Source organism: Accipiter gentilis, chromosome 5, assembly GCF_929443795.1.
Source record: "Accipiter gentilis chromosome 5, bAccGen1.1, whole genome shotgun sequence".
Classification (NCBI taxonomy): domain Eukaryota; kingdom Metazoa; phylum Chordata; class Aves; order Accipitriformes; family Accipitridae; genus Astur; species Astur gentilis.
Window position 1 is genome coordinate 32,676,287 of NC_064884.1, and position 9,045 is coordinate 32,685,331.

At 38.9% G+C, this 9,045-nt stretch overlaps 1 protein-coding gene across 20 annotated transcripts in view; it reads left to right on the forward strand.

The window, feature by feature from the left end:
* The window catches only part of SYNE1 (spectrin repeat containing nuclear envelope protein 1), a 318,475-nt gene extending 309,982 nt beyond the window's left edge, over window positions 1-8,493 (forward strand). For 18 of the 20 annotated variants that reach the window (XM_049801239.1, XM_049801241.1, XM_049801249.1 and 15 more), the window contains 2 exons: window positions 613-671; window positions 7,502-8,493. In XM_049801239.1, the coding sequence (XP_049657196.1) occupies window positions 613-671; window positions 7,502-7,742 (300 nt within the window). In that variant the 3' untranslated portion in view covers window positions 7,743-8,493. The remainder of the gene's footprint in view (window positions 1-612; window positions 672-7,501) is intronic. The other 2 variants (XM_049801250.1, XM_049801251.1) reach the window with 1 other exon arrangement.
* The last annotated feature ends 552 nt before the right edge of the window (window positions 8,494-9,045 follow it).

Here is a 9,045-nt window from a genome sequence, read left to right on the forward strand (position 1 = left end):
GAATTTCAGTGCCAGATATACTGATGCTAAATAAATAAATACTAATACAAAAAATACAATCAGAATTATAATTATCTAACTGCATTAAATATTCCCGCAAATAGTTGTGAGTGCAGGAATGCACCTACAGTTATTTGGCCTTCAAAATTGTGGGGGGCATGAGGGTGGACAAGAGGCCAGACTCATCAAAGGACGCCCTTGGACCTTTTTTCCTTTTTTCCTTGAGAATATTAATTTTGCTGCATTTGCATTTTGAAATATCTATATTTGCCCATATTCAATACATTTTTTCTATTTCATATTATAAATTATTTGAGCTAAATTTCTAGTGATTTTTTTTTTTTAATCCAGAGCTACTGTTCATAAATGTAATGATTAAACTGTTATTTTTGAGTTCACTGTGTATGTTCCAATCATTTCCATACTCAGCTAGATGCAAAGAAAAGCCAGTTTCCTTGGTTCATGGGTATTGGTCACTTCATTTGATTTTTTTATTATTTTTTTTTTTTATGTTTCCTTTGCTGCACTTTTAATTTAGTTTCATCAGTAGCTTGTCTTTATTTGCCTGGACTGAACATTCTTCTTTCTTTACCCCCTGTTCATTGCAAACAGCCACGGGGCAAATGTAGTCTCTCACAGCCTGGACCCTCTGTCAGCAGTCCACATAGCAGGTACCTTATTCTCCTGGTTTCCGCACTCTGTTCTAGAACCCCAAGAGGATGATGGAAATTGGCCGTGATTCCTCTCTGTCCACACCGACTCGGTCAGGTGACCAGGACTTAAACAAGTGAAAACTTCCCTTTTGCTAATAGTTTGGCAAAAGAGGCTCTCAATTACTTCAAATTCTTTGTTAAATAGCAATACTGGCTAATCTTTGAACATCTATGGCTTTTGCTTCCCAGGAATGTCCCGTAAACAACATTTATTTTTCATATGCCTGATCAGGGCGAGTGTGTGTTTACACTCATGATATTTAATGATTATTTTATTTTGGCATGATTTAACAGAAATGCCAGTAGGTTCATGGCAAACACTTTTTATCATCCTCTTTAATTCTAGATATTAAATTAAGGCAGGTAATAGGTCAATACCATATTCTAGAATTCACAAAACCCACAGATCTGGATGAGACATACTAACATCCTTTTCTTTTTTTTTTTTTCTTTCTCCCCCCCCCCCCCACGCCCCCCCAAATGTTTTGTTCAGTTTGTGGGTTTTCAGTACTTAAGACTCAAAATTAAAAGTCAGAATTTGAGGGGTTTGAGATTTGGGGTCATTTTCTCTCCCCTCCTAAGATGACTGCGCTATAACGTGCTAACATTGCCATGACTCTTGCCCGGTGCTTGCATCCATGTGTTTGCTCTGGGAGCAGCACTGCCCCATCTCTGTCTGACCAGTAGAGAGCAGGCTTGCAGCTACAGCTTTTTGCTTTCCACCTTGTCTCCAGCAATCTGTCATCTCTGCAGCTAACAGTGCTTATGCATTCTTTGTTGTTGTCAGTGTGGTGTGTGTACCTTCACTCTTTCACTGATCAGTTCACTAGCCTCTAGAGTTATGAAGTTAAAAAAAAGCCCAACATGTAAATGAGCAGGCCAATACGTATAAAGAAGATGTCTTTTGCTATTTGGCATCTTAGGCATTGCAACAGCTAAAATAATCACAAAGTATGATGAAAATACATTTGTTCTTATAGCTAAGTCCAAAATCTCATTTATTCTCTATATATTGAAAATTAACTAATTCATTTTTAAAAGAAGTCCTGTTAAAGTGAAAGATTTGATGTTGGAGAGAAGGCAACACTAGATTTAAGACAGTGATTGAGCAATATCCAAGCAGAAAAAAATACCTTAAGAGTATTTTTTTTTTCATGAGCAAAATCAAGGTTTCTTCAGCAAAATTATTCTCAAATATAAATGAAATAAAGAACAAAACTACTTACCAGGTAGATATTTACATAAACAATTCTCAGAAAAAAAGTTTGCTTTTTATCTGTAGTTAGTAACTGTGAGTAAAGTGGTGTAGTTGCAAAACCACATGGCATAACATATAGAACTGGTAGAGTATCTTTCACTGCTTCCACTGGCACTAAGAAGCTGCCTTATTTTTAGGGATTTTTTTTTTTTTCTTTGAAACACAAGGAAACCAAATAGAAAGGAGGTGACATATGTACACTCCACCTTTCTGCCTGATGAAGAAAGAGAATTAATTTTTCCAACTCCAGTCTGCTATGAAGCTTGGCATTTTGTTTCTTTAGGTAGTGGGAAAAGGGAGGAGTGGGGCTTTACTCTGCAGCTAGGAGGAATGGAGGAATGGAGGATGTCTCGGCAGATCAGCATGCTTGCACTAGCAACGTTGTACTCAAGAAGCATACTGTGTGCGCTCTTCTGCTCTGCTGTACAGTCAGACCACTTCTGCCAACCTTTTGAGAAGGGTTCGGGTTGTAGGTGCGAGCTGCTGGCTCAAAGAGCAGCTAGCAGTGCTTTGCAGCTTTGAGATCAACCTCTATTCTAGCAGTACCATTGGTGCGGCATCTTTCAGATCAAGTCTTTCCAGCACTGTTTATTAACACGTCTTGTAGCAGTACAACACAATATTCAATTTGTCATTCAGACAAGCATGGAATATGAATGAGTCACTGCTGAATAGGAAACTTAATCAAATGCGCAAGCCAGACAGGTTGTGGTTGATGTATAATGTGGTTTTAACTGATAAAGCAGTACAAGCTGTCACTGTGTTCTTTAATATTTTGACATGCCTCTGATCAGAGTACTTTGTGTTTGATCTTGCACTGGATCAGTAAACCCTGTTAAGAGTTTAGTATACAGGAGAACTAAAGTCAATTTTAAAAGGTTTATCGCATAGGAGGTTGTGAAGGAAAGTTCATTTAAAAATTAGAGGGGCTGTGTTTTGTGTATAACAAGTGTGATATCACTTTGCCTTCCCCATTATCACAGGAAAAAGACAAGCATATATAGTGTGATGCTAAGCAAGGTACAAGCTTAAACTAGGCATTACGTTGTGGATTTAACTGAAGGCTCGTTTAAGAGGTATTAGTAATTGTGTGCTAAATGGGAAAAGAAAATCCAAGAAGCAACTCTTCTTTCTTCATCAGTTTAATAGAGCTGTCATAAATGCACACGTGGATCTGTGCCTGTGGATTTTTTTGAAGTGATTAAAATGTTAATAAGATTAAATAGTAGTTCAATTTCCTCAGGGGTGTTTACATTGTCTCTCTTGAGCAGCTCTATTCAAGTCCTGGTGCCACAGTGCCAACCTCCATTTCCTGCTCTCCCCAAGCCTCTCCAAATGACTAGTGGATCTTTAAAGATAGCTTGCTGTTCCTGGAGCACACCAGGCCACAGGACTCTCTGTGCCTTTGGCCGCAAAATGGCAGTCATCGCCATACAGTAGCTCAAACACAAGGTTTGGGCTTGGCTTGCCATGGTTCTTCTCCCAGTTATCTCCCGCACTCTCACTTAGAGCTTGTTACTTAAACTTCATATTTAACTGCCTTTGAAATGGACATATTCATATTCTTTACAGGGTAAGCCAAATCTGAGGTTGGGGTGATGTGATGCTGAGAGCTAGGGAGAGACCTGAAGTCAGAACGTGGCCAAACAAGGTCACTCCTAGAGCGTCTCTTGGGCCAGCAAGAGGAGTCATTGCCTGCTCTTGTGGGCAGAGCATCGTATTTCTCCTCCATCTTAAAAAAGCAGCCTCCATCTTAAAAAAATTAGAATCAGTGGTAACAAAAAGTCGATTAGAAGGTTATTATCAAATTTAATTTCTCCAATTATCTGGAAATACAATAATTTCCACCTTGAATATATGCATGGTTAGATGTAGTAATTGGTTTTGTGCCAACTTTATTTTAACAACTTCTTTCTGTCTGTTCTGCACTGTTTTATAAAGGGTAGTTTTAGTATCTCGCAGGTTTTATTTTGGTAAGCTCAGGACTTTATTTCCTTCATAGGAGAAATACTGCAATTTTTTTGACTCCTTTAAGCCTTGTGTAAGTTCGAATTCATCTTCCAAAAGTATGTTAACCAAAATGACACAAACTGCTCTAGGTGAGAGCGGGCTAGTGCCTTACAGAACATCATTAAGACAACCCCCTTCCTCTTCTGGAAATCTTGAACTGAAATATATTTTAAAATTTCTTTTGTCCCTTTCAACAGCTATTCACAAGCCACATTATTGGTTTGTGGCTATCCTGTGTCAAACAGCTCAAGATTCTCTTCATTATCTTCAGAGTGTGAACTTCCAAATTTATAGTAGAAGTTTGTATTTCTACCTTATTTACTAAAATCTTAAACTCCTCGAGCTCCTTCTTGAACCTATTGGATTCACCCACTTTTTTCTGTGCAAGAAGCCAATCCTATTTTGTATTTACAAAGAATTCCAAGTTCTGTCATCATACAGATGAAATTTGCTGTTCTTATATTTTGTGCCATAGCCTTTTCATAAAGATATTAAATCAAGACTCATCCTTGATTAACTCCAGTAATAACATTCTACTAGCCCAGCAGTGCCTCGGGGGGGGGGGGGGGAGGGGGGGGGGAGGGGGTGGGAATCATTCATCTTTAAAAGAAGGTATTCATCTGAGCTAAAATTAAGAGTTCGCTGCCCATCCAATCTATAGCCTGGTAAATTAGCTTCTCCTCTCTTGAAATGCTTAGGAAAGAGTTCCAATTTCACTGACATTACAAACTTCCAAAGGATAACCATTGCCTGCACTACTTAGGTGAATTTATGAGAATGTTTGACATGAAAAAGCTTACTGTCGGCCAGGTCTGCAGCTGTGCTCCCCCTTTTATTTAGTTAGTAGGAATTGCATATGGAGTGAGTAGCAGATGGCCTTCCTTCCTTCCCTCCTCAAGCAGGGGCCAGTGTGACAAATGACAGAGCAGTCAGAAGACAGACAGCTAAAGATGCAAGCTCAAGAAAAAGAAATTACATTTTTCTTCAAAGTGGCATTACTTCAGGCATTTCCCTTCTCCTGCTGGAGTAAACAGGAGTTCTGGCCCTTAGGAACAGTAAGCCTTTTTTATTAACAATGTATATTTTTAACCATCTCTCCTTACCAAATCCATTAAACACTCTAAGCTGAGCCATTCCATTTTCCAGTCAATTATGTAGTTTACAGAGGCATGCCTGCAATGAACACAGGCAGTATGGCACTTGAACTTTTTAGAACTCCCCCTCTGAAGATGTTTTCATAATGTTTCACTATTTGCTTGTTTAATTGTTTCCATGCAGTATTAGAAACTATTCTTCAACACCCTACTTCACTGCAGAAAAAATGTTTTGAAAAACTTTGCCATGAACTGTTTTCATTTTTGAAGAAAATGTTTATGTTCCTTGTTGAGATCAGCCATGCAGCTTACACATGCCACTGTTTTTCTTTTTTTTTTTTTTTTTTTTTTTTTTTGGTAAAACACAAAGCAGAAAGCGCTGGATTGTGCTACTAAAGCCATAAGAAAAGAAAAGAAAAATTAGATGCTAACTTTGCCTGCTCCCTTTTGATTCCATTTTTTGGAAATTCTCCTTGTGACACCCAGTGTTGCCCCAGAGTAGCTCTGAGTCAATGAAGAAAATTCAGACTTTGCTCATTATCAAACAGCAGTTACCAACTGCAGAAATGTGGCCTTTTTTGATTGGGATTAACAACATTGTACAATGAGAGCCTTGTAAATAGGTAGACTGTGCAATCAAATGCTTGGAAAGTAATTAAGCACTCCTTGTTCCCTTTGTTCCTACCTCAGTCCATTAACTTTCTGTCTTGGCATTCTCGGACAGTAGAAGTCCTGATCTAATTGAACTTTAATATGGAATGCTCTGATGCTGTTAAATGTGCCATATCCTTATGTTCAATATGTTCTTTATAATATGCGATCTTACATTATGCGATAAGCAGCTTTCCATCCGGGCTACAATAACACGCATTCAAACAACACGCAATCTAATGTTTTGATCATCGCTCCTTCCTAGGATATTTAGGTCAAGTTAATTATTTAGCATACCTGGGTCTTTATGTATCTATTGGTCATCTAAACTTTACCAAATCTGTCTGGCTTTCTTGAAGTCTTCATAGTGGGATGCTACACACATATGAACAAGACAATAAAAATAAACTGAAGCATAGAAAGAATTATTTTCTGAACATGTGGGAAGGGGACCCTTGCCAAGCCTGGCATAGTTTTGAAGGTGATATTTTGGTTTTTGCATGCTTTCTCACACAGATTCAGATTTACCTGGGAGACAGGATCAAAAGGACGAAGGGAAGGCAAGGAGACACTAAGGAACCATCACCTCCTACTTGCTTTATTGGGGAGCATTTTACCTCAGCCAGCAAGCCTGATCTCCCACACCTTCAAGTTGAGACTAAATCCATCCTTATGAGCATTTTTATCTCTTAAACCCTAGCAAACCATAGATCTTCTGGGGCTTCATAATCTTAGTAGCTACATGGATGTTTTATAGCAACACGTCTAAGACATAATTCATGACCTAATGTCTTAATGGAGGAGTTCTTGAAGCAAACTATTTGAAGGCTCCAAGTTCTTCCATTTTTTCGCTAGTGCTAAAATACAATACTTTCCCATGCCATTTAATTAGCACACTGAGACCATCAGATTTTAACTTGCATAATCACTTCTTTCAGTCATCCACCCAGCTCAAAACCTGTCATCTGGATGTTAGAGCTCTGACAGTTTCACTCAAAAAGGAAAATGTGAAAACTATGTCTCTATCCTTCATTTAAAAAGCAGATTGGACTTTTGTGCTTGATTTGAAGCGTCCCTTTGGAAATGTTTCCATTAGATCTTGCCTCTCCCATAGACATACGATACATAGATATGTGCCATTTCAAGTCAGATCCGTAGGCACAAGGGAGAATATCACTTAGAAGGTGATGGTGTCAAGTCAGCTGAGCAAATAGATTTTAACTGCTGATTCAGTGCAAGATTCAAAATACAATGTACTTTGTAGAAAATGAGTCCCCGTTGCCCGCATATTGGTGTATTAATTAACTGAAGATTGATGTAACTGAATCTTAACACATTATACCCTTGCGGATGCTATGCACAGAAATGAATGTAGAAACTTCTGCAAACCAAATGCAACTGCCATTTTAAATGAGGAGGCTTCCTTTTTAGACAGTGTGCACTGTACACGTGACAGGTATGGCCCACTTTTTATTTTCCCCTTCTCTAAAGCACAGTGCTTTAAGTGGAGAGTCTTTCCCGTAATTGACAAAGGGGCTGTGGGGTCACAAAGCCCATTCTCTCATGATCATTTGGTGTTTTCCTACCCAGTCTAGAAATATGGGGTCTCTTAAGAGTGTTAGGGAAACAGCATGTTCAGTGAAAAATACCTTTGCAGTTGTCGGTCAAAGTCTGTACAAATTGTAAACAAGCCTTCAGGGAAAGCTGAGTGCCTGAGGGCAACCTCTGCTGCAGTGTTGTTTTAGTCTATTCACCTGTCCGTCCTCTTTTCTCAGGTCCATAAGAGGTGGCTCAGGTTCCTCCCCTTCTGAGGCTGGGCCAGCATGGCGGCACCCATCCTTCTTCCTCAGAGTCCTCAGAGCTGCTCTGCCACTTCAGCTCCTCTTGCTGCTCCTGATCGGGCTGGCTTGCCTGGTGCCGATGACCGAGGAGGACTACAGCTGTACTATGGCCAACAACTTTGCCCGCTCTTTCCACCCCATGCTAAAATACATGAATGGTCCACCTCCATTATGAAGGAGACCCGTGAGACAGCGGGTGACCTTGCTAGAGTGCTAGCTGGGAGGCAGGATGGTTTTAAAGAGTGACGGGATTCAGTGTGGCAGCTTTAGCTACCTGCTATGGCCACCACTGTGTCCATATCATTCTCTGCTGGCACTCAGCTAGTAACTCATCAGTATATCAGTATCAAACTGCACAATATATTACCCGAGTAGCTTCGTTTCAATACTCGCATCCTGGGTACTAAGGAGGATGTGACGTGTGTGAGGGAAATGCCCTTCTGTCCAGCTTTCTGGATCTTTTAGCCACTTTATATCCAGGTCATTGCCCTGTACTATGCATAGCCAAGGACTTGATACTGTAGATCCTTTCCTGTGTGCTGCTCTAAATGAGCCATTAGCCAGTCTTTGTTAAATACCCTCTCGGTATCTACAGTATACAAAATAACCAATGCTAAAGAGATTTTAGAGCATTTGTAACACACAATTTTAAAGGTTCTTGTATGGCAATGTATTATTCCCCGTGGCTTCTGTTTTGGGCATGGTGTTCTAACTTTTGCTTTGAATGCACAAGGTGTAAATCTGAGAAGCACTTTTTTTAAGGTTTAAAAAAAAGGATGTAATAAATAAGATCGTAAAAGGTTTTATGAGGAAAAATGTTGAATGTCATGTTGAAAAACAAAGAACATATTTATGTATGTACAGTTTGCTAAGCCAAGTTTTATTTGTATTGATTTCTTTGCATTTATTATAGATACCATAAAATATTTTGTCTACGTGCTTTTTAATGACAAATATGGAAACCGCGAAGTTTAGAATGAGATATGTGTGGTATAAAAAAATTAGAAGACGTACGTATGCTGCACTTCTAAGAAGAATTTGAAAATGCTGTAACAAATTAACGGTATTAGGTATATGTTTGAATGAGATCTGGAAAACTTGACAAATGGTAAAATACATGGAGAGGTATCACGTTAGAAGTTGTGCTAATATTGAAGCTGTCTGTATTTTGAATTAATGATTGGTCTTTTCAGGGTTTTTTTGTCAAGCTGCTTCTTGAAGTTCATTCTCACCCATGTGTTGTTTCTGTGTGTGTTTATGTTTGCACTCGTGCAACCTTTGGCAGTTCACATTGTACCAGTCCACACTGAAGCAGATCTTTTCCTGTGGGTATACTGGAAACTTCTTAGTATTCTCCACAGCAGCTTAATACTGAGACTGATGTTTATACTTTACCAATAGTTAGTCTAGTGGAATATGCACAAAACATAAGCATAAATAGCAGAAAAACAGAACAAATTGAAAACTCATAAATTTTA